General features: G+C 40.3%; 1 protein-coding gene across 9 annotated transcripts in view; it reads left to right on the top strand.

Moving 5' to 3' along the window:
- LOC106985516 (phospholipid-transporting ATPase IB-like) overlaps nucleotides 1-26484 on the top strand; it is a 213921-nt gene that overhangs the window by 10152 nt on the left and 177285 nt on the right. For 4 of the 9 annotated variants that reach the window (XM_027064576.2, XM_027064577.2, XM_027064572.2 and 1 more), the window contains exons 2-4: nucleotides 12994-13138; nucleotides 22184-22283; nucleotides 26219-26317. In XM_027064576.2, coding sequence (XP_026920377.1) covers nucleotides 13038-13138; nucleotides 22184-22283; nucleotides 26219-26317 — 300 coding nt within the window. In that variant the 5' untranslated portion in view covers nucleotides 12994-13037. The other 5 variants (XM_053209405.1, XM_027064573.2, XM_053209617.1 and 2 more) reach the window with 5 other exon arrangements.

The following is a 26484-nucleotide window of genomic DNA, read 5'->3' as shown; positions in this document are numbered from 1 at the left end:
TTTTCACATTTAAAGAAACATTTAATCTAACTGAAGTCTCAACAGTGTTTCTGCTCATGTAAAGTAAGTGCTTTGTTTTTTAAGGATATCAGGTGCTCAGAATGGAGTCATTTATTGATCATATTCCTTATTAGTAATACGAAATCATTGGCCCAGAAAGGCTACATCTTTGTTCTTTCATTTTACCTTAGCGATTTCTCTCTGCCTGCCTGCCGGCATTTCCATACTCCTCACTCCCTCATGTATTTAATGCTCTCCCCCGCCCTAGTCGTCCCTCTTTTGAATATATTTCCTTGAAAAGCATATAATACTTATTTTGTATAAGTTTTACAATTTTATGTAAAGGATATTGTGCTATAAATCTCATTTGGCTAACTGATAAACTATTAGGTTTTCAGGACCTATTCATGTTACTTTATATAACATGCTTCTGACTGGTGCATATTACTTTATTGCATTCACATACCATAGCTTATTTTTTTCCTCTACTCACGCTTAGGTTATTCCCAACTGTTCCTGCCTCTATGAACTTGTATGTCTTGTATGTGTCTTCTTACGAATTTGCCCTGTAGTGTGTGTGTGTGTGTGTGTGTGTGTGTGTGTGTGTGTGTGTGTGTTTGGTATATTGATCCTAGAGTAGATGGTAGAGGTTTGGGCTTATGTATTTAGTTTCAGTAAGCAGTGCTGGATTGTTTTCAGGAATGTTTGTACCAGTGCAATTTCTAATATGGTAAATATCAGTAGATATATGCCACATATATGAAAACTCCTTGGGTTCTTTGCTATTTTTTGAGTCTGAAGGGTTCCTGAGACTCTAAAGTTTGAGAGCCGATGACTTACTCTATGACGCTACTGGCAGAAATCATCAGTTATCAAATCTACATTAGGTTCACATTGTTTCCAGTGAGGTATGGTCTTATCTTCATGTTCACCTGTTAGTAAGGCACATTACATACTTTTTTTTCACCATTCGGAGGAAAAGCGAATTAGCTCTGAAGCTTGGAAAGTGTCTCTTATCCTTCTTCTAGGCTGAGTTGAAGCCTGGGAGGTACTTCAGAGGGCAAGGAAAGCACACTTGGTGAGCGTGGAAGGACGGGGAATGTGGGCAGCCCCATCTCAGAAGCGCAGTGCGGAGGGCGGTGCTGAGCCCTCAACTGTCAGAACTCCCAGAGGCAAGCTGGGAAGGCTTCAGCTCACTCCAGGCCAAGCCCAGCGGCCACTGTCCCCGATTAGAGCTGTTTGGGCTGAGGGAAGACATTCAGGATATTAACCCTAAAAAGGTCAGTTTTCCAGTCAAAAGTGGAGTCCGTAGCCTGACTGGTGAGTAACTAGGAAGTCCTTTGTTTCAGTGTGTTGTCCGTTTAAGCAGCAGCTGGACAACTATTCCAGTAACTGAACTTGGGTCCATTCTCAAATGTCCCAGGCTCACCCAGGGAGTCCGTCCTTCTCTTTCATCGCAGATTCTTGCCCTTGAAATTTTGTAGGACAGGTGTGAGAGGCTGGGATCAGTGTCCTCGACCCTAAGTGGCCAGAGAAAGATAAAGTGAGATGACAGATTCCTATGTAATTTACCTACTGCTTAAAAATATCCCAGTAATTTGGACCGTCACTGTTTGGTGGATGCCACTGCAGTCAGTCTGTGTGATGTGTGTCTGTGCATGTGTATAAAATTCAACAAACACACAGACTGTCACCACAACCTCTAACATTTTATTTTTTATGTTTTTAATTTTTTATTTAATTTCTTTTTTTTTTTTTTTTTTTAGAAATAAATAATTGAACATAAAACAAAGCAAAAATCACCTTTAACCATTACCTCTAGGCTCAGTCCTCCTGTCTTCTCCCTTGGCCCCTGCTGCAGGTAATTACTATTCTGAATATGTTATGTGTGGTTTTAGTCATTTAAAGATACATTTACAGGGGCACCTGGATGGCTCATTTGGTTAAGCGTCCAACTCGATTTCAGCTCAGGTCATGAGCTCACAGGATTGAGCCCCATGTCAGACTGTGTGCACCAACAGTGCAGAGCCTGCTTGGGATTATCTCTCTTTCTCTCTCTCTCTCTCAATAAATAAATAAACATTTTGAAAAATAAAGACACATTTACATACATACATTTAAAAATATACATTTACAAAGTATAGATCCATAAGCAAGACACAATATTGTAGTTATATTTCTTAAAAGTTTACATAAATGATTTAGTAGAGTAATGTGTATATCATTTTCACATCACTCTTAGATTTTTGAGCTCTACCTAGTATATCAATCATCTATCATCTATTGGTAGCACTCTTTTAAATGTCTCCACAATATTTCATCATATGATTAAGATGGGTTTTACTTAACTCTTTATCCATAAGCATTGAGATTTTTCCGTATTTTTTTCACTGTTACAAATGGTGCTGAAATACACATCCTTGTTCACATCTTCTTGTATACACGAGTTATTTTTTAAAAGTTCTATTTAGAAATGGGAATACAGTGGTGCCCTCTTAACTGTGGTTTTGCTTTCCATGGTTTCAGTCATCCGTGGTCGACCACAGTCCAGAAGCAGAGGACCCTCCTCTGACGCACGGTCAGAAGGTCACTGGTAGCCTGACATTAGGTCATGATGCCCACATCATTCATCTTGCTTTGTCTCATCATGTGGGCATTTTAACATCTCACATCATCACAAGAAGAAGGTCAGTACAGTACTTTCAGATATTTAGAGAGAGAGAGAGAGGGAGACCACATCCACATAACTTGTGTTACAGTATGTTGGTCTAATTGGTCTATTTTGTCATGATTGCTGTTAATCTCTTACCCTGCCTCACTTACAAATTAAACTTCTATGGGTGTGTATGCATAGCAAATAACATCATGGTTGTAAGACTTGGTACTCTCTGTGGTTTCAAGCATCCCCTGGGGGTCTTGGAACCCATCGCCCATGGATGTGGGGCGACTACTCTACTGGATTGTGGGACACCTGCAGTCTTCACTTACTCTCTAAAATGCTTTTATTAATTTATACTCCCACCTGTCCCCTCCGGGTTGCTAATGCCCCATGCCCTCACCCACCCTTGTCATGCTCTTTGGTTTTTAGCTTTAGCCTGATTGAATTTGAGCGATCTTCATATATTTATTTTGCTTTTATCTTTCTCTAAATTAATTGCCAATTCATACATTTTCCTTATGTTTTTATATATTTTTTTATTGATTTGTGGGAATCATTTAAAACATCTGGGTAGAAAACCTGTGTCAGTTATATGCATTAAAATATACTCTAGTGGTATGTGGTTTGTTTTTAAAATTTTTTAATGTTTTATTATTTTTTCTTTTTTAAAAAATATATATTTTTTATTATTTTTAAATGTTTATTTATTCTGAGCCCAAGGTGGGGCTTAATCCCATGAACCTGGAGATCTTGACCTGAGCTGAAATCAAAAGTCAGACGTTTAACCAACAAAGCCACCCAGGTGCCTATTTTACTATTTTAATGCACAAAAGATTCTTTGTTTTCATGAAGTCAGATTAATTAGTATTTTCCTTTATGGTCTGTGCTTTTGAACGTTTTTGAAGTAATCTTTCCCATACCCTGATCTCCTACAGATTTCATTCTTTCTTTTAAATATTTGAAATTTTGCTTTTCATACTTAGACAATTTAGCCTATCTGAAATGTATTTTTGTAAGTGATGGAAATTAGAGACATAATTTCCTCCCATACTGTTAACCAATTAGTCCAGTATAATTTACAGAATGGCCTTTCTTTTCCTGAAGACTTAATAATGCCACTCATTATTCTCCAGTATAGATGATCACTTTTCCTGGCTTATTCTGTTCCTAGTCACTGTTTAATTATAATAGTTTTATAATATCTATCGCCTATTATTTTATTGTGGTTAAAGACACAGAAAATCTACCATTCAAACCACTTTTTGGTTTGTGTTTTTTCTTTTCAAATTTTTACTTAAATTCTGGTTAGTTAACATACAGTGCAGCATTGGTTTCAGGAGTAGAATTCAGTGATTCATCACTTACATACAAAACCTAGTGCTCATTGTAACATGTGCCCTCCTTAATGCCCATCACCCATCTAGCCCATCCCACACCCACTTCCTTCTATCAACCCTTAGTTTATTTTCTATCTTTAAAAGTCTCTTACATCAAATAACTTTTAAGTTTACAATTCAGTAGCGTTAAATACATTCACAAAATCATGCAACTATCACCACTGTGTATTTCAAGAACTTTTTCATCATCCCAGACAGAAGCCCCATACCCATTAAACAATAATTCTCCTTTTCCCTTTCCCCCAGTCCCCAGTAACCTCCAGTCTAGTTTTTGCTGTCTCAATGAATTTGACTACTCTAGGTACCTCATATAAGTGGAATCATAGTATTTATCCTTTTGTGTTTGCCTTGTTTCACTTAGCATAATATTTACAAGTTTCATCCATGTAGGATGTATCAGAATTTCATTCTTTTTAAAGGCTGAGTAATATTCCATTATATGTGCATACCACATTTTGTTTATCAGGTCATTTGTTGACGGACATTTGGATTGTTTCCACCTTTGGGCCATTGTGAATAATACTGCTGTGAACACTGGTGTGCAAGTTTCTGTTTGAGTCCCTACTTAAAAAATTTTTTTTAAAAATCTTTATTCACTTTTGAGAGACAGAGACAGAGCATGAGCAGGGGAGGGGCAGAGAGAGAGGGGGGAAACAGAATCTGAAGCAGGCTCCAGGCTCTTAACTGTCAGCACAGAGCCCGACGCGGGGCTTGAATCCACGAACCGTGAGATCATGACTTGAGCTGAAGTCGGATGCTCAACCGACTGAGCCACCCAGGCACCCTTTGAGTCCCTACTTTTAATTCTTTTGGGTATATATCTAAAAGTAGAATTCCCAGATCCTACGGAAATTCTATGTTTAAGTGGTTTTTTTTTTTAAATTGAGATATAGGTGACATATAATGTTAGTTTCAGGTGTACAACATAATGATTCAATATTTGTATATGTTGCGAAGTGATCACCCACAAATCTAGTTAGCATCTGTCTTCATGCATAAAGTTTTTTTCTCTTGTCATGAGAACTTTTTTTTTAACTTTTTTTTTTTTTAACATTTATTTATTGTTGAGAGACAGAGACAGACCGAGCATGAGCAGAGGAGTGGCAGAGAGAGAGGGAGACACAGAATCCAAAGCAGGCTCCAGACTCTGAGCTGTCAGCATAGAGCCCGATGCGGGGCTCGAACCCATGAACCGTGAGATCATGACCTGAGCCGAGTCAGACGCTTAACCAACTGAGCGACCCAGGCACCCAGTCTTGTCATGAGAACTTTCAAGATTTGCTCTTAGCAGCTTTCAAATATGCAATACAGTATTATTAACTATAGTCACCATGTTGCTTGTTATATCCCCAGGATTTACTTATTTTGTAACCAGAAGTTTGTACCTTTTGACCTTCTTTAAAAATTTGCCCATCTCCCATCGCCACCTCTGGCCATCATCAATCTTCTTATTGAACAAGCTTGTTTGTTTTTGTTTTTGTTTTTGTTTTTGATTCCCACATGTAAGTGAGATCATACGGTATTTGTCTTTCTCTGTCTTAATTCAGTTAGCGTACTGCCCTCAAGTCCATCCATGTCATTGCCAATGGCAAGACATTCCTCTTTGTTATGGCTGAATAATGTTTAATTGTGTATATATACACCACATTTTCTTTATTATTCATTCACCAATGGACTCTTAGGTTGTTTCCATATATTGCCTATTGTGAATAATGCTGCAGTGAACATGGGTGTGCAGACATCTTTTAAAGTTAGTGTATTTCCTGCTTGGTAGATAGACCCTCAGGTGGCAGTTTTTAATGTATACAAATATGTGTAGTCCTTCAGGACCATGAGTGTAAGCTCCCCTGGCCACCAGACTCAGGCAGTCTAGAAGTGTCCCCTGGGTAGCAGCTGCAAAGATAGTGCCCCTGTCTGAGGTCTCTGGAGAGGATTCCAGTTAGCCCTGAGACGTGCTTAATTAGAAGGCTGTCCCCCAGGCTGCAGCTATAAAGCTAACAGGCCTGTTTCGCAGACTGTTGCCACTCTGCCCTGCCCTGGGGATGGTAGTTGGTTAAGAACTCTTTCTCTGTTGGTTATAGCCTTATGGGACCCACAAGCATGAGTCCTGCTGGTCACCAGAGCCAGGCAACCTAGAGTGTCCCCTGGGAAGCAATCACAAAAATTGAGGTGCCAGGCGAGAGTACCAGCTCCTTTCTGGCAGATACTGGCAACCCGGAGTGAGGCAGAGGGAGAGCACACAGACAGCATCCACCAGCTTCTGTATCTGCAGAGTACTTCATCAGGCCCCTTGTGTGCCAAACCAGTAGCTTGCCCTCAGGCTGAAGATCCAGGACCAGCAGATGGGCCTTTTCCACAGAACGACCAGGCATGTGTTTCTGTGTGCTGCCTGTGACACGCCCTGAGAGCGGTGCTGGCCAAGAACCAGCTCTCTGATCATTACAGTCCCATCCCATGAGACCCAGGAATGCAACCCCCACTGGCCACCGGAGCCAGGAAGTCAAGCAGCATCCCCTGAGTGGCAGTCACAAAAACTGGGGCACCGATGTGCAAACTGGGGTACCAGCTGTGTGTGAAAGCTCCCCTCTGGGAAATATTGGTGCTCTGAGGGTGGCAGAGTACAAACACAGAACCCACCCTCCAAGGTCTCTGGAGAGGATGACTGAGTCTTTAGATATGTGTTTGATTAGAACCCTGCCACTCAGATCACACCTGTGAAGATAAGTTGGCCTGCTTCACAGAGAGCCTGGGCTCCTCAGTCTGTTGTCTCTCTGTTGTGACATTGGGGGTGCAACCTGGGTGTGAACTCTTTCTCCATTGGTTACGGTCCAGTGGGACCCATGAGCATAGCCCTCCAGCTGTAAAAATGAAGTCACCAGGCGGGGGTACAGGCTCCACTCTAGGAGATAGCAGAGGGCTGGAGTGAGGCAAAGGGGGAGAGCAAAGATTGTGCCCACGGGCCTCCGTATTTGGAGAGAATTTCAGCAGACCCCCCAGATGTGTGTTAATGTAGATGTCAGCCCCGTAGGCCAGTGCGTTAACATGAGAAAATAAATCTCTTTAACAGAAAGCTTAGGCACTTTTTAGTTGGCCGCCTCTGTGCTCGGCCCTGGGGTGGGTGTTTGCACATGTGAGACCTTTTAAGAACAATTTTCTCAGTTCACCATAGACTTGTGAGTCTCAGCGATGCAAGCCCTACTAGATGTTTTGGGGGCTCCTTTCTAAGGTGCAGGTAAAAGTCGAGGTGTCACATGTAGGGTTCAAACCCTTCATGCCTCAGGGAGAAGCTCAGGTTTTTTGAGTTCCCTCCTGATTGTGGGTTGCCATACCTAGAGTGGGGTTTATAGGAAGGTCGTGTCAGCCTTTCCCACCCACTCCAATGTGGGTTTTTTTTCGTTCACTTTATGTGTAGGAGTTTGCTAAGCTAGTTTTTAGCCTCCCCCTCCCTACCGCTGGAAACTGTTCCATATGCAGCTGTAGATTCACTGTGTATTTTGGTTTCTCTAGAGACTCCTTCTTAAATAGGTTCTTAGCCACTTCTTCCAGCTGTGATAATCCTTTGATTCGGTTTTGTTCTTCACAAGTGCTTTTTAGGGTGTTTTTCTTTTAAGTAAGACAGGAAGACTAGAAAGAGCTAAAGTTAGGTATTTCCCTTCTCCCATGTTGATGAGGCTCTGGTAAAACACTTCCTTGAGGACCAGCCCTTGTTGAGGAGAACACAGTGTGCTGAGCATATTTTACAATGGTCCCTTTTCCCCTTCCCTTACTGGAAGCATGAGGGGACTTTTCTTTGATCTTCACCCTGAGAGTCTAGTGGTATTCCTTAAGGTCCCCTTCTAGGACTGTATCTCAAATCTGGGGCATGGTTAAGCCTTCTGCAATTAATCAATGACCCTCTACATGTTTCTGCCAGTTGCTGGCTGCAGAGATAAATTCTGGTTTTCTGTATTCACCTATCTCTTTAGATTTGGGGCCGGCAATTTGCCCTGTGACCTCAATTCTCTGATGGGTCTAAGAAGAGTCATTGGTTTTCAGTTTAGTCATATGTTTTTTATTTTTCTCTTTATGAAGATGGGAGTCTTAATTTCCAAGCCTTTTTTTTTTTTTACATGTTACACTAGAACAGTTTTTAAAATAGATACTTTGAGAGTATTTTTCATAGGCCAACATGTAGTTTGTCAATAGACTTCTATTTCTTTCTTTCCTTTCTCTTTGAATTTTACTTTTCTTGCCTTTTTGCACTGAATAAAGCCTCCAGTATAATACTGTATGTGTGCGGTGAGGAAGGACAGTCTTGCATCATTACCAGTCTTAGGAAGAAAGCATTTGGTTTTCCACAATTAAGTCTGATATTTGCTGCATGTTTTTCATAGACATCCTTCATTAGGTTGAAGAACTTCCCCGATTTTCTTGGCTTGCTGAGAGTTTTGATCATTTGATGTTGAACTTTGTCAAATGCCTTTTCTGTATCTGTTGAGATTACCGTAGGGTTTGTTTTTTTTCCCTTTAGTCTTCCGAGATGATAAATTACATCATTTTATGTTCAAATGATGAATCAAACTTCCTTTCTTGGAATAAACCCCACTAGGTCATTATCAGTTTCCTAGGCTCGTCATAGGGAAAGTGCCACAAACTGGGTGACTTAGTTAGAACAACGGGAATCTATGGTCTCAGAATTCTCAAGTATAGAAGTGTAAGATCAAGGTCAGCAGGGCTACACTCCACTTGAAATACATAGGAGAAGGGTCATCCTTTGCCTCTTCCAGCTTCTCGTAGCTCCGGGTGTTCCCCGGTTTGCAGCAGCATGACTCCACTTGGTACCTCCATGTTCACGTGGCATTTTCCTGTCTCTTCACATTGTCTTCTCTTTATATGTGTGTCTGTCTCTGTGACCGAAGTTCCCCTTTTCATAAGGATACTAGTCATACTGGGTTAGGGTCCACCCTATGACATTATCTCAATTTGGGTAACGCTGCAAGGACCTTATGCTGTGGTCTGAATGTTTGTGGCCCCCTCCCCCCAATCCATGTGTTGAAATCCTAAGCACCAATGGTGAGGGTGTTAGCAGGTAGAGCCTTTGGGAGGTGCTTAAGCATGAAGGAGCCCTCACAAATGGGATTGATACCTTATAAAAGAGGGCCCAGAGAGGTCCTTGGCCCCTGCCACTATGTGAGGACACAATGAGAATGCACCAGCTACGAACCAGGAAGGTGGCCCTCATCAAAACCAGCATGCTGGCACCTTGAGGTCAGACTTCCCAGCCTTCAAAACCATGAGAAATAGGGGCGCCTGGGTGGCTCAGTCGGTTAAGCCTCTGACTTCAGCTCAGGTCACGATCTCACAGTCCGTGAGTTCGAGCCCCGCGTCGGGCTCTGGGCTGATGGCTCAGAGCCTGGAGCCTGTTTCAGACTCTGTGTCTCCCTCTCTCTCTGCTCCTCCCCCGTTCACGCTCTGTCTCTCTCTGTCTCAAAAATAAATAAACGTTAAAAAAAAATTAAAAAAACAAACAAACCGTGAGAAATAAATTTGTTTATGAGCTACCTGGTCTGTGGTATTTTGTTAGAGCAGCCTGAGCAGACTAAGACAACTTATTTCGAAATAAAGTCACATTCTGAGGTACTGGGGGTTAGGACATCAACGGATCATTTTTTGGTGTGAAGATGCAATTCAATGCATAAAAGTCATGATGTGTAATCGTTTTGCATATTGGTAGATTTGATTTTTTGCTAAGGATTTTTATATTAATGCTTATAATGGATTTGAATTTGAACTATTTTTTTCTTGTAATGACTTTGGTTTTGGTGTCATAATGCAGTTTCATAAAATTTGGGGGAAACATTCCTTCCTCTTATTTTTCTCTGGCCGCTTTTAAGATTTCCTCTTTGTCTTTATTTTTCTGCATTTTCACTATAAATCCAAGTGTAATATTCTTGACTTACTTTGTTTGAGATGTCTTGGTTTTCTTGCCTCTGTGAAAAAGTCATAGCCATCATCTGCCAACATACTGCTTTTGCCCTATTTCTCTCTCCCTCCCTCTCTTTGTATGTGTTTTTATCTGCTTTTACCTTGCAGCACTACTAATTCTGAACCATCTTAAACTGACAGTACTTGAGATCTCTTGGCCAACTCTGATGATGCCAATTTGGGTTATTCTGCTAGGAAGCTCCCTCCCTCCCATCTCTCTCTGTCTCTCTCTCCTTTGTCAGAATTATACCAAGGGCCTGTGGGAGTGGTTGAATGGATAATGGGACAACATTCTTTCAACTTCACCCTGACCCTGAGATGAGTTTCTGTGACTATGACGTTTTCTCAGAGTCTCTGTCTTGGGCATGACCCGAGCCTTGCCTTACATAACCCCTGTTTCCCCACTGTTAATTTTGGTGTTAATTGGCACATTTCTTCAGGAGGAAGGTGCTTTTTGAATTTTTTACTTAATTCTCTTGAATTTTGTTTTTGATGAAAATTTGGCTTGATAATAGCTACTCGCTTGAGTAGTGAATTTAAAAAGCCTTAAAAAAAAAAAGTCACCATTTTAAGCTGTGTCAACAGAAAGTTCGGTCACAATAAGATGGCCTATGATTACCTAAAGCCTTGTTTTTGTATCCAGGTAAATCACTGCTTTCTACATCTTGTTTACCAGCTTTTCATTCATTTCTTGATAGGACATCTGGTCTCCTGCCTCAGTGATGACTTCTACGTGGGGCCCCAATAGTCCCTCTCTTTCCAAACTTCATAAACAATTTGCTGGTCTAATAATGATTTGTTTTCATTATTCTTAAAGTCCAATGAACTTAACCAGGAAGTGTCTTGGAATTTGTGTTAGATTTTTCTTAGTTGTTTTATTCTCATTAAAGAAGGATCTATTCTACTACGACTTTCAGTATTTTTGTTTCATGTTTTAAATTTCTTAAGGACAAGAAATATGCATACGTTGGATCCTTTGTCCCACATCTATAATTTTTCTCCAGTTCTTTATCATCTGTGCTCTTTTTCATTTCATTTTGCTTAGTTTTCATAGTCTGTGCAGGACATGCCTCTTTTCAGCTCTCTGTTATCTTAGTTGCTTCTAAGGTGGCTTTCCTTTTTCTTAAGATATTTCTCTTTCATTTCTTTTCTGAGCTCTTTCAGGTCACATTAAAAATTCTTCTGCAGTTTCATTATCACTTCAAAAAATAATTTAGTATTTCTATTTTTGACCTCTTGTTTCATAATGGCCATATTTAATTTATTTTACAGGAAATGTATTTTCTGTGTGTTTTGTAACTTAATTCCTTTGATGTGCAAACAAGAATTTCCTTTGTCTTTTGTTCCTTAGGCTTTGTCATTTTTATGGGCAAAGGGCTGCATTACGTTTTCATAGATTCTATGTTGGCTCACTTTTTACTATTATACAATTTAATGGGGCCACTCTAAGAGACCAGTTATTTGCTGAAGAGACATGTTGGTGTGGTGAGAGGCACCTAGTGTGTGAGCCAGGACGTTAAAGGCTCAGGCCTTTCAACTGGGGACACTTGGTCACCAGCACCCTTCTGTCAGGTAGCAGCAGGTCAACAGGCTCCCCCTTGAAGCCTGTTGATAGCCTTGAAGATCACACATGTCTCGTCAGGTGTTTAGAGCTTTATTTATTTTCATCAGCAGCCCCTTAGTAAACTGTAACTCACCTTTTGCTTCTTTACCCTCACACATGGATGCGTTGTTAGGGAAACGCTTGAAGAGAAATAGCTCTCTTACTAAACATACAGTGATGGTGAGAAAATTCGTGACTCAAGGACTTGAATATCCCTATTAATCCTGCACTACAGGACCTTGGGCAAGTCTGAGGAAAACTGGGTACATGGACTCAGACATAAAAATGCTTCTTACTGTTGAGGGCACACTAGCCTCTATTTCTTGTCAGAAACAAATGAGACTTTCCTTGGCCCCTTGGTCAAAAATCTCACTTATTTTGGGGGTAGGAGATATCAAAATATACGTTACCTGGGTAAAGTTAATGGGGCCAGGAAGACTATTCAAGGCTATTTCAATAGAGGAGAGAGACTGAGCTCACCTTAGCTGAAACAAAGGTGGGGGAGTTTTAAAAAGCTGGGGTGGGGAAGGAGGAGGATTGTTGGCCACCTGTGTCTGCTAACTGGCTTTACCCAAAGAATAACTACATTTTCTCTTATCTTCATGACGTGAGAATTTTACACTTTGAGCAAGGCACCCCCTGAAGTTAGGTTCCTACCCTACCATGGAATGGAGAATTTCTTTGATGATTACATTTCAGGGATCTCCCAGTTCCTTGAGAAAAGCTTTCCCCTTGGATCTTAAAGCTGGCAAGGGGCTTTTCAGGACATTTCTATACATTTCAAAGGGAGTAGAATAACAACATACAATCACCTTTTCCAAAGTAAATGCTTCACGTTAGTAAAAAGGAAAGGGAATTCAGGACTAGAGACAAGAAGGCATCTATTTCCAATTTAGTCAAGCTGGGGGGAATGTTAAGGCCATCTTGGTCAGGGGGCTGCCCTCCGGTCATGGAGCTACTGCTCTTGAGCCAAGACACTCTCCCCTCCGCTTCCCCCAGCCCTATTCACCTTCTCCCCTCGCCCATTCTTTTTCTGAGGCCAGCTGCTGGGCCCTATCTCACTGCATCTTCCCCAGTCTCCTGCCCCGGCTGAGTGTCAGTGCCCACCCAGAGCCTCCAGGGCTGGGGAGGGAATGGGGATGTGGTAGCCATGAGGGAACCAGAACCGCCTCGCCAATGCAGGGTGACAGGGGAGGTCTTGGATGTCTGGTCCCTGGAGAAATGGATGGGACAGGTGAAGAACTGGAGGCTAGGAAAACAGTCTCCTCCTTGGGGACTCAACAGAGGTCCAACATGCAATGCACTTGATGCATTCCCTGGAGCCTGATTTCAGTTGCAATTCTGGGTAACATTCCTTTGCCTTCTTGTAGGACCTGTTGATTTCTCTTTAATCTGTCAGGAGGTGGAGGAAAAAATGGGCTGCCAACAGTCTCTTCAAGGATCAGACGTGTCCAAAGTCCGCACCATTTACCTCAATGAGCCCATTAGGAACAACTTCTGCAAAAACTCCATCAGGTGAGAAGTGTGTGTAGCTGGGAGGAGAGGAAGGAGGAGGATGTAGTCCTCACCTGCAAAATACACTTGGTGTAGATACTTCAGGCTGTAACAGTTGTCTCAAACCCTGAGAAACTTTGAATTCTCAAGTTCACTACCAAGAATAGGCTGTGTCTTCATCTCACCCTCAAGGTTTCTGTTTCTGAATTGGCCTCTGCTCTCACTTGTTCCTCCTGTTCATAGCAGTACCATGCAGCCCACTGCCAATCGAGAGTGCCCTTTAGCAATACCTAGGAGGTAAAAGTGCTTTCCTTTCTCCCCCCCAAGGTTTTATTTAAATTCATGTTGGTTAACATATAGTGTAGTATTGGTTTCAGGAGTAGAATTTAGCGATTCATCACTTACGTATAACACCCATGTTCATCCCAACAAGTGCCCTCCTTAATGCCCATCACCCATTTAGCCCATCCCCCTCCCCAAACACCTCTCCAGCAACCCTCAGTTTGTTCTCTACAGTTAAGAGTCTCTTGTGGTTTGCCTCCCTCTTGTTTTCATCTTATTTTCTTTTTCCTACACTTCCCCTATGTTCATCTGTTTCGTTTCTTAAATTCCATATGTGAGTGAAGTCATATGTCTTTCTCTGACTGACTTATTTCTCTTAGCATGATACATTCTAGCTCCATCCACATCTTGCAAATGGCAAGATTTCATTCTTTTTGATGGCTGAGTAACATTCCATTAAATACACATGTGCGCACATGCACGCGCGCGCACACACACACACACACACACACACACACATCTTCTTTATCCATTCATCAGTTGATGGACATTTGGGCTCTTTCCTCAGTTTGGCTATTGTTGACAGCTATAACCATGGTGGTGCATGTGCCTCTTTGAATCACTACTCTTTGTATCCTTTGGATAAATACCTGGTAGTACAATTGCTGGGTCATAGGGTAGTTCTCTTTTTAACTTTTTGAGGAACCTCCATACTGTTCTCCAGAGTGGCTGCACCAGTTTGCATTCCCAAGGTAAATGCTTTGCAGTGGAACCTCACAGAGCTGCTGAGTTCTCCACCATTATCCTACATTGGGGAATTTAGCATTAGGCTTTTTTTTTTTTTTTGATTGAAGTATACTTAACATACGGTGTTATATTAGTTTTCAGGTGTATAATATAGTGATTCAGCAATTGTATACATTACTCAGTGCTCGTTAGGGTAAGTGTGCTCTTAATCCCCTTTATTTCACCCATCCCCCCACTCGTCTCCCTTCTGGCAACCACCAGTTATTTTTCTGTATTTAAGTTTCTGGTTTTTTGTTTGCCTCTTTTCTCTTTGTTGGTTTCTTATATTCACATATGACTGAAAAAATATAGTATTTGTCTTTCTCTGGCTGACTTATTTCACTTAGCATTATACCCTCTAGGTCCTTCCATTTTGATATATACCATACCTTCTTTACCCGTTCATCTATGGACGGACACTTGGGTTCCTTCTATATCTTGCCTATTGTAAATAATGCTGCAGTAAACATAGGGGTTCATATAGCTCTGTGAATTTGTGTTTTTGTTTTCTTTGGGTAGATACCCAGTAATGAATTACTAGATCATACGGTAAATATATTTTTAATTTTTCATGAAATCTCCATACTGTTTTCCATAGTGGCTGTACCAATCTGCATTCTCACCAGCAGTGCATGAGGGTTCCTTTTCCTCCACATCCTTGTTACTGTGATTTTTCATTTTAGTCATTCTGACAGGTGTAAAGTGATATTTTATTGTGGTTTTAATTTGCATTCCCGTGATAATTAGTGATGTTGAGCATCTTTTCATCTGTCTGTTGGCCATCTATATGTCTTCCTTGGAAAAATGCCTATTCAGGTCCTCTGCCCATTTTTAATCACACTAATTTGGGGGGGGGTTGAGGGGAATATGTTTATATTTGAATAAGTTTATATACATAGGATGTTAACCCCTTACTGGATATGTCATTTGCAAATATCTTCTCCCACTCAGTAGGTTGCCTATTCATTTTGTTGATGGTTTCCTTCACTGTGCAAAAGCTTTTAATTTTGGTGTAGTCCCAATGGTTTAATTTCGCTTTTGTTTCCATTGCCAGAGAAGACATATCTAGAAAAATATTTCTATGTCCAATGCCAAATGGACATTTCTTTTAGGAGTTTTATGGTTTCAAGTCTTACATTTAGGTATTTAATCCATTTTGATTTTATTTTTGTGTATGATATAAGAAATTGGTCCAGTTTCATTCTTTTGCATGTAGCTTTCCAGTTTCCCAGTACCATTTATTGAAGGGATTGTCTTTTACCCTTTCTGTATTCTTGCCTCCCGTGTCATAGATTAAGTGACCAAATAGGTGTGTGTTTACCTCTGGGCTGCCTATTCTGTTCTGTTGGCCTGAGTGTCTGTTTTTGTGCCAGTACCATAATGTTTGGATTACTATAGCTTTAGTACCATAATGTTTGGATTACTATAGCTTTGTAGTACATCCTGAAATCTGGGAGGGTGATATGTCTGGTTTTGTTCTTCCTTCTCAAGATTGCCTTAGCTATTTGGGGTCTTTTGTGATTTCATACAAATTTGAGGACTATTTGTTCTAGTTCTGTGAAAATGTTAGTGTTTTTATAGGAATTACACTAAATGCATAGATTGCTTTGTGTAGTATGGACATTTTAATAATATTGATTCTTCTAATCCATGATCATGAAATATCTTGCCATTTGTGTCATCTTCAATTTCTTTCATCAATATTTTACAGTTTTCAAAGTACAAGTCTTTCACCTCCTTGGTTAAGTTTACTTTTAGATATTTTATTATTTTTGGTGCAATTGTAAATGAGATTTTTTTTCTTGATTTCTCTTCCTGCAGCTTTGTTATTAGTGTATAGAAACACAACAGATTTCTGTATAGTAATTTTGTATCCTGCAACTTTATTAAATTATCATTACTCATAGTCATTTGGTGGAGTTTTAAGGGTTTTTCAAATATAGTGTCACCTACAAATAGTGACAGTTTTACTTCTTCCTTACCAATTTGGATGCTTTTTATTCCTTTTTCTTGTCTGATTGCTGTGGCTAGGACTTCCAGTGATCTGTTGAATAAAACTAGTGAGAGTGGACATCCTTTTCTTGTTTCTGATCTTAGAAGAAAAGCTCTTAGTTTTTCACCATTGAGTACAATTTTAGCTGTGGGTTTTTCATACAAGGCCTTTAATATGTTGAGGTATGTTTCCTCTAAACCTGTTTTATTGAGAGTTTTTATCAAAAATGGATGTTATATTTTGTCAGTTGCTTTTTCTGCATCTATTGAGATAATATGGTTTTTATCCTTTCTCTTGTTGATGTGATGTATCTTGATTTGTACATATCGAACCACCCTTACATCCCTGGAATAAATTTTACTTGATTGTGGTAAATCGTTCTTCTAATGTATTGTTGGTTTTAGTTTGGTAATATTTTGTTGAGGATTTTTGAGTCTATTCATATCAGAGATATTGGCCTGTTGTTTTCTCTTTTTGGTAGTGTTTTTGTCTGGTTTTGGTATTAGGGTAATGCTGGCTTTGTAGAATGAATTGGGAACTTTTCCTTCATCTTTTATTTTTTGGAATAGTTTGAGAAGAATATGTATTAACTCTTTTTTAAAAGTTTGGCAGAATTCATCTGTAAAGCTATCTGGTCCTGGACCTCTGTTTGTTTGGAGTTTTTTGGTTACTAATTCAATTTCAATATTGGCAATCTGTGTGCTCAGATCTTCTATTTCTTCCTGATTCAGGTTTTGAAGATTGTATGTTTCTAGGAATTTCTTCTAGGTTGTCCAATTTTTGGCATATAATTTCTCATAATATTCTCTTATAATCGTTTGTATTTCTGTGGTGTTGGTTTTTCTCCTTTCTTTTTCCTTTTTAAATTTTTTAATGTTTATTCATGTTTTGAGAGAGAGAGGGACAGAGTGCAAATGGTGGAGGGGCAGAGAGAGAGGGGGACACAGAATCTGAAGCAGGCTCTTGGTTGTGAGCTGTTAGCACAGAGCCCGATGTGGGTCTTGAACCCACGAGCTGTGAGATCATGACCTGAGCCAAATTGGTCACTTAATGGACTGAGCCACCCGGGCACTCCTCTTCTCCTTCATTTCGGATTTTATTTGAGTCATTTTCTCTTTTTCTTGATGAGTCTGATTATACTTTATCAACTTTATCTTTTTAAAGAACTAGCTCTTGATTTCATTTATCTTTATTGTTTTAGTCTCATTTTATTCATTTCCACTCTAATCTTTATGTTTCCTTCTTTCTGCTAGCTCTGGACTTAATTTGTTCTTCCTTTTCTAGCTCCTTTAGGTGTAAGGTTAGGTTGTTTGGAATTTTTTTCTTATTTCTTGAGGTGGGCCTGAATCACTATAAACGTCCTGCTTAGACCAGGTTTTGCTGTGTCCCAAAGATTTTGGAAAATTGTGTTTTCATTTGTCTCCATGTATTTTTTGAGTTTTTCATTAGCAGCAATAAATGGTGTTGATGATGGGGACCCTGACATGATGTGATGAGAAGTCCACTTTACCTCTGTGTTCCATCCCAACAAATCACCTCACTCTGAGCAGGAGGAAAATGCCAGACAAGCCAAACTGAGGTCATCCTCATTGATCCATTGGTTGTTTAGGGGCATACTGTTTAGCCTCTATGGGTTTGTGTTTTTTCCAGCTCTTTTTTTTTTTTTTTTTTGTAATTGATTTCTAGTTTCATACCATTTTGGTCAGAAAAGATGCTTGAGATTATTTGAATGTTCCTAAATTTATTGAGACTTGTTTTGTGCCCTGATATGTCATCTAGTCTAGAGAATGTTCTACATGTACTTGAAAATAGTGTGTATTCTGTTGTTTTGGATGGAATGTTTTGTTTATATCTGTTAGGTCCATCTAGTCTGATCTGGTTCACAGACACTGTTTCCTTGTTGATTTTCTGTCTGGACAATCTATTAATTGATGTAAGTGGAGTATTAAAGTCCCCTTCTATTACTGTATTACTGTCAGTTTCTTCCTTTATTACTGCTAATGTTTGCTTTTTGTGTTTAGGTGCTCCTATGTTGGGTTCATAGATATTTACAATTGTTACATTCTCTTGGTGGATTAATCCCTTTATCATTATGCAGTGTCCTTATTTGTCTCTTGCAATAGTCTTTGTTTTAAAGTCTATTTACTCTGATTTAAGTATTGCCACCCCAGCTTTTTTTTTTTTTTTTTTGGCTTCCATTTGCATAGTATATGTTTTTCCATCCTTACATTTTCCGTGTGTATGTGCCTCTAGGTCTGAAGTGAGTTTCTTGTAGGGAAGCTTATAAATGAGTCTTGCTTGTTTTTATTTATTCAGCTACCCTATGTATTTTGATTTGAGCATTTAGTACATTCACATTTAATTATTGATATTTACTTATTGACATGTTGTTGTTTCTCTTATTGACATGTTGTAGTTGTTCTCTGTTCCTTTATTCTTTTCTTGCTCTCTTTCCTTGTGGTTTGATGGCTTTCCTTAGTGTTATACTTGGATTTCCTTCTCTTTATTTGTTGTTTATCTGTTGTAGGCTTTTGATCTGTGGTCACCACCAGGATCAAATGTATGACATCTTATGTATGTTGTAGTCTATGTTCATAGTTACTTAAGTTCAAACACATTCTAAAAGCACTAAATTTGGGGGTGCCTGGGTGGCTCAGTTGGTTAGGCATCTGACTTCAATTAAGGTCATGATCTCACAGCTTGTGGGTTTGAGCCCCACGTTGGGCTCTGTGCTGACAGCTCAGAGCCTGGATCCTGCTTTAGATTCTGTATCTCTCTCTCTCTCTCTCTCTCTCTCTCTCTCTCTCTCTCGGCCCCTCCCCTGCTTGAGCTTTGTCTCTGTCTTTGTCTCCCTCTCAAAAATAAATGAACATTAAAATTAAAAACAAAATAAAAGCATTTTTTTTGTATTTTTATATTTGTACATTTTATATTTTTATATTTGTACATTTTTACACCCCTTTATGTTTTATGTATATAATGTCATATTTGACATCATTTTATTTTGTATATCTCTTAACCAATTTTCTGTAGATAACTGATTTTACTGCCTTTGTCTTTTAGCTGTCATACTCACGTATAAGTGAGTTATCTACCACCTTTACTATATGTTTGCTTTTATCTGTGAAAATTTTTCCTCTTATAATTTTCTTCTTATTATGACCTTTTCTTTCCATTTAAAGAATTTCCTTAAACATTTCTTGTAAGGTTGGTTTAGTAGTGAGGGACTCCTTCAACTTTTGTTTGTCTGGGAAATTCCTTATCTCTTTTTCTATTCTGAATGGTAAACTTGTCGGATAGAATATTCTTAGTTGTAGGTTTTTTTTTTTTTTCTTTTGGCACTTTGAATCTATCATGCTACCCTTTGGCCTGTAGTTTCTGCTGAAAAAAATCACATGATAGATTTATGGGGTTTTCTTCTTATGTAACTCTCTGCTTGTCTCTTGCTTTTTAAAAAATTCTCTTTATCATTACTTTTTTGCCATTTTAATTATTATATGTCTTGGTATGGACGTCCTTGGGTTCATCTGGTTAGGGACTCTCTCTGCATTCTGTATCTGGGTGTCTGTTTCCTTCCCCAGATTAGAGAAGTTTTCAGCTATTATTTCTTCAAATAAGTCTTTTGCCCCCTTCTTTTTCTCTTCTTTTTCTGAAATCTCTATATTTGAATGTTATTGATGATGTCACAGAGTTCCCTTAACCTGTTTCCATTGTTTATTATTGGTTTTTCTTTTTGCTGTTCAGCTGGGTTGATTTCCATTACCCTATCTTCCTGATCACTGATCTGTTCTTCTGCATCCTCTAATCTGCTTGTGGTTTCCTCTGCTGTATTTTTAATTTCTGTTACTGAATTCTTCAGCTTTCACTGGTTTTTCACATTTTCTGTCTCTCTTTTTGAAGTTCTCACTGAGTTCATCCACTCTTCTCTCAAGTTCTCTGAGTATCTTTAGGACCGTTACTTTGATTTTTTTATCAAGCATATTATTTTTGTTTCATTTTGGTCTTTTCCTATGATTTTGTCTTGTTCTTCCATTTGTGACATATTCTTCTGTCTCCTGATTTTGTGACTCTGTGTCTATTTCTATGTATTAGGCAGGTTGGCTATATCTCCTGGACTTGAATGTAGCAGTCTTTAATAGGAGTGGTGCCTATAGTGCAATCTCCGTTGGTCCCCAGAACAACATCCTCCAGGGGTGTCTCCCGTGTGGGCTGTCTTGCACCCTCCACTTATAGCTGGGCCTCAGTTATTCTTAGTTCAGACAGCTGCAATGACCCATTTTTTCTTCTGTTGGTGCACTGGACGGGGTTTGCTCCCTGCACTGTGGAGGGGCATGTCTGTGGCTACTGTGGGCTTGTTGGTGGGCAGGGCCGGCAGTCAGCCAACCTGTCTGCAGTTAGCCTTTCTGCCATAGCTGCACGTGCACCCTAGGGCAGGGCTTGCTTTCTGCAGAGCCAGCCAAGACGCCTGGCTGCAGAAACTGGGGGCATGTTGTCATGTGGGGTTATGTCTCCCTCTCTTCAGGGCAGGAGTCCCTTTGGAGCGGTGCCGGTCCCTGTGGGAGCTGCTCGCAGGGTCTGTTGGGCAGCAGCTGCTTTGCTGGGATGCCTGTTGGAGAATCAGGCAGGCCGGATGGGGAGGGTCCACAGGGGAACGCTGGGCTGGGGCACCTGATGCTAGAAAGGTGGGTGAAGAGTGTTGCTGGCTCCCACAAGCATCTGGCTGTCTAGCCTGGGGGAAGGAAAGAGAAATGGCTTCTGCCAGCACTCTTGTTCCTGGAAAAGTCTCATGCAGATTCCTGCCCCTCCAGGCACATGTTTTAAGATTAGTCAGTAAATCTTCATGTATACCCCATGTGCTTTTCAAACTGCTGCTTCTGTATTGGGCCTTGGGCTGGATTGTTGAGTATGCGGGCCCTTTAAGGGCAGGGACTCAGCTTTCCCTTGCTCTCTGGCTCTCCCACAGTTAAGCCTGATGAATTTTAAAGTTTTTGGATTGAAGCCCCACTGGCCTTCAAGCCAGATTTTATGGGGACTCATCAGTGTGGGTCCCCAGGGCTGGGGGTGCCCTGTGTGGGGTCACATCCTTTTGCTTTTTGGAACTTGTGCTGTCTCTCCCATTTGCGGTTAGTTGTGCTGGGGATTTGGTTCCCAAATGCAGCTCTGCCTCTCCTGCCCTTTTTGGTGTGGCCTCTTCTATGTGATGGAGCTGTTATCTCTGTGTGTTTGTGGGACAAGGTGAATTCAGGTTTCTCCTGTTCTGCCATCTTCCCCAAACTCCTGGTCTTTCCGGTTATTTTTAAAAGTTTATTTATTTATTTTGAGAGAGAGAGAGAAAGCAGGGCGGGGGGAGAGAGAGAGAGAATGCAAGCAGAGGAGAGGCAGAGAGAGAGCGAGGGAAAGAGAATTTCAAGCAGGCTCCACACTGTCAGTGCAGAGCATTACGCCGGGCTTGATATTAGGAACTGTGAGATCGTGACCTGAGCTGAAATCAAGAGTCAGAGGCTTAACTGACTGAGCTACCCAGGCGCCCCTTTCTGATGTTTAAATGTAGTAGATTCATTAGAAAAAAAGAAACACACCCGTGATGGTTTTCTTTGTCCGTGACGTGGCCTAGGCATTTGGGGGTAGATGGATTTAAGATAACTTTTAATGATAAAGCTCCTGGGAGGGAGAGAAGGGAGAAACATTGCTGGCTCTTGTTATCCTTGAACTATAAGACAGATGCTGATTAGGAGTTCTGTTATAAGAATTACAGGCCATTAGAAAATGTGGCATACCTCCTGCTTGTCTATTGTATTCGTAGTTCTTAGTTCCTGAGATGGAGAAAATTCTTTCTTTGTCCTGACATTGTTTTCAGGTAACAATGAGTGTTCAAAAACGACAAAAAAATCTTCAGAAAAGAGTCAGTGTTTTATAATAATATTTTATCCACTTCTGGGTTTTCCTTTGGTGTTTTTAGAGTTCAGAGTGTGAACTGACAGTGGTAATTTTCTTTCTGCCTACAGCACAGCCAAGTACAGCATATGGTCATTCCTCCCTCGATATCTGTATCTGCAGTTTAGCAAAGCTGCTAATGCTTTCTTCCTGTTCATTACTATATTGCAGGTAATATTCCTGAACACATTACTGGATTATGCTTTTTTTAAAAAAGAAAAATGTAAAAAGCTCATTTAGCTGAAATAAAAATTGAACGTACAGAATAAATTGAAACACGGCAAGAAGAGAACTCTCTTCTTACAATATTTAAGTTACTCAGTAAGACTTCGAAATTCTCATTTGGGGGATGAAAAACGTGTTGATGCCCAGTAGATGAATTGGCCCACAGTTCTTCCTGATTTAGATCATTAATGAGATATTATTGGACTAACTTTTATAATGTATGCCACCTCCATGAGAGGATAATTTTATTGTATTAAAAGAAAGAGTTTAAAGAAAGTCCAAATGCTAGTTTGAAATAGCTAATTTTCTTTTCTCTTCTTTTTTTAATATTTCAGTAAGAACACTTAATGTGAGATCTACCCCCTTAACAATTTTAAGTGTATGATATACCAGTGTTAACCATAGACATCTGTTGTACAGCAGATTTCTAGGACTTCTTAATCTTGCATAACTTAGACTTTATTCTCATTGAAAAACAACTCCTTATCTCTCCCTCTCTCTAGACCTTGACACCACCATTTTACTCTGACTCCATGAATCTGGCTACATTAGATATCTCACATAAGTGGATTCATGCAGTATTTGTCTTTCTATAGCGTACTTCATTATAATGCCTTCAAGATTCATCCATGTTGTTACATGTGGCAGAACTTCCTTCTTTTTATAATTTTTTTTAACATTTATTTATTTTTGAGAGACAGAAAGACACAGAGCGTGAGCAGGGGAGGGGCAGAGAAAGAGGGAGACACAGAATCCGAAGCAGGCTCCAGGCTCCGAGCTGTTAGCACAGAGCCCGATGCGGGGTTTGAACTCACAAACCGCGAGATCATGACCTGAGCCAAAGTTGGCTGCTTAACCAACTGAGCCACCCAGGTGTCTCAGAATTTCCTTCTTTTTAAAATCTGAATAATATTCCATTGTATAGATGCCACATTTTCTTTATCCACTCATCCATCGACAGACATTGATGTTGTTCCCATATCTTGGCTATTGTGAATAATTCTGAGCTGAATGTGGGAGTGCTGCTGTCTCTCCAAGATCCTGGTTTCAACTTTTGGATAAATACCCAGAAGTGGGATGGCTGAAGCATATGGTAGTTCTATTTTAATTTCTTTGAAAAAGTTCCGTATTATTTTCTGTAACAGCAGCACCATTTTATATTCCCAACAGAAGTATACAAGGATTCCAATTTTTTCACGTCCTCACCAACACTTGTTATTTTCTGTGTTTAATTAATAGCCATCCTAACATGTGTGAGGTGATACCTCATTGTGGTTGCGAATTTCATTTGCCTGGTGACTAGTGACATTGAGCACCTTTTCATGTACCTCTTGGCCATTTGTATGTTGTCTTTGGAGAAATGTCTATTCAAGTCTTTTGCCCATTGTGATTGGATTATTATTATTATTATTTTCCTGTTGAATTGGAGTTCCTTCTATATCCTTACCAGATGGAGGGTTTTCAAATATTTTCTCCTATTTTGTAGTCTGCCTTTGCATTTTTTTGATGGTTCCCCTTGCTGTGCAGAAGAATTTTAGTTTGGTGTAGTCCCACTTGTCTGTTTTTGCTTTTGTTGCCTGTGCTTTTGGCGTCATATCCAAGAAATCTTTGCCAAGACCAACGTCTGGAAGCTTTCCCTCTGTGTTTTCTTTTAGGAATGACATCTTTTCAAAACACTTAAATTCAAGACCTTCCATAATCTGGTTTATTCCTGTTTCTTCAACCTTGTTTTTGTCATGAACCTTGCAACCCAACGCAATCTGAGAGGCAAGTCTCCTCACAATTCTTCGGTTTTCTTCCTCTCTTTAGACCTTGGTTCATTCTAGTCTCCAACCCAGAAGGCACTCATCTGGCTATACCCCACCCATTCTCTTAAAGGCATAACTCAAAGCCATCCCCCTCCAAACTCCACTAAATGCCATGTCCCATGCTAATTTCTCCCTCCCTTATCTTCTGTAGCAGTAATCTGTGCTATGCATTATAATTGGTTTTATTTCTCCTGGCAAACTGCAAATTCCTTGAGAATAGAAACCGTGCCTTCAAGGGACACCTGGGTGGCTCAGTAGGTTAGCTGTCCCACTTCAGCTCAGATCATGATCTCACAGTTGGTAAGTTTGAGCCCTGCATTTGGCTCTGTGCTGACGGCTCGGAGCCTGGAGCCTGCTTCAGATTCTGTGTCTTCCTCTCTCTCTGCCCCTCCCCCACTCACGCTTTGTCTCTGTCTCTCAAAACTAAATAAAAACGTGGAAAGAAAGAAAGAAAGAAAAGAAAAGAAACAGTGCCTTCAAAACGGCCAAGCTTTGAGATAAGAATTTACTGAATCTGTTGAATTGACCTTAAACAGAAGATTGGCACTAGCAAAAATTTATAGAGATCACAGAGCGTGTACCAAAACCTGGGCGTGAAATTAATAATTCAAGGATGAATTGTCAGACGTAGTTCTCCCTTTGGAGAGCGGGTAGTCTTAACATACAAGTGCTTTAGGAAATATTTATAAAGTGCTAGGGAACACGGCCTACTCTGGGCTTGAGGGCGAGTGGTTCAGGAAAAGGTACTGAAAAAGAAGACATTTGAGCCAAAGACCAGAGAATGAGGAGCTCAACAGTAAGTAGAGGTCAGCAGAAGAAGAGAAGACCTTTGGGGCACAGAAGACCGTGTGAGCAAAGGCACAGCAACCGGAAACACTGGTCGCCTTTTGAGAGAACCGGGGACCCAGTGGGGGAGGGAAAGAGGTAGACTTTTCTCCAAGAAGGTCTTATATGTTTTGCATTGTGGAAATTTAAAGCGTTAAAATTTTCTCTAGCATGTGAAATGTTCTGGAAATGGTAAAAATTTTGTCTGGAGTGTAGAGAAGAAGCTAAAGATGTTGGCCGAGGCCAGGTAACGAGAAGCTTCGGGAGCTACATTCAGAAGCTTGGACTGTAGTGAGAAGGCAGTGACAGTCAGGAGCTACAGTGAAGTGACCAGCTCCGGCGAGGCTTTAACTGAGGAAAAGAGAGAGGGGGGCCTGGGAGCAACACGACGGGCTTGGGGTGCACTGGAGAGAGATGGAGAAGTCAGGCAGAGGCAAGTTATTTGGAAGGCAGGTTTCATTGATAGCCTCAGTGATCCTAGAACCTCTCCCTTTCTTCCTCTGTGTCTGACTGCTTTTAAAGTAACCACAAGAATTATTGAGCGCTTCAGAATAGATACTCTTTGGCTGCACAAAGAAATAACAAGCAGGAAATAAGGCAGCATAGAGAGTATCCACTCTCTAGACCCAAGTCTAGAAATACAGGCCTGAGAGCTGTTCTAAATCTGTTAAAGGATCTCCTTTACAACCTCATCTACCCTTGAGTCCATCAGAAAACTGCCAGTCTGCTTGTCACTTTATTTCTCCTATCTTTAAACAGTGGGGCATAGCCCCAGAGCCCTCTCCACAGGTAATTTGTACCCAAGCAACGTTATTCTCCCAGGCCTCCAAAAAATTTCTCTTCCGCCTCAAAAAGAAGCAAGATTCGGTTAAGATAACTGACCTTCTGGCTTTAACTGTTTGGAAAGGATGCTATCTTAGACAATTAAGTTTTGAAAGCTTCAAATACAGTCAGCTTCAGAATACAGTCCAAGCCTCTGAATTCAAAACATAATAACAGTATTCTCTTGGGAAGGTGACATATGACTGAAGCGTTAAGTAGGCGCCCTGGTGGCTTTCCCATAATGTAATGTTTCACACCATGCTCGAGGGATGGTTTCGATGTGCTAAGAGTCTCTTTCCCCTTTTTATTTGACACCGTGTGTTGTTTTCATGTCCTGGGTATGCCACGAGTAGCCTGGCTTTTAGCGTTAAGCAAAATACAAGAAAAATGTATCATAGAATTCATAGTGTAACTCTGTTTTCGCAGCAAATTCCAGATGTGTCTCCAACGGGAAAATATACAACTCTCTTGCCTTTGATGATTATACTTACCATTTCAGGCATCAAAGAGATTGTAGAAGATTATGTAAGTTTACTGTTAGTGAAATGTTCCCAAAACTATTGCCTTGAGTACATGAGGTATATTTCTTGCTCTTTTTCCTAGCTGTGTGTTTTGCAACTGGTATAATTCTTTAAACCTGTAGTTGATGTGAAATGTGAATTAAACTCTAAGGTTTCAAATTTTAAAGTGTG

This window comes from Acinonyx jubatus, chromosome A1 (genome assembly GCF_027475565.1).
Source record: "Acinonyx jubatus isolate Ajub_Pintada_27869175 chromosome A1, VMU_Ajub_asm_v1.0, whole genome shotgun sequence".
Taxonomy (NCBI): domain Eukaryota; kingdom Metazoa; phylum Chordata; class Mammalia; order Carnivora; family Felidae; genus Acinonyx; species Acinonyx jubatus.
Note: the sequence above shows the minus strand (reverse complement) of the source record. Positions and strands in the feature narration are given on the sequence as shown.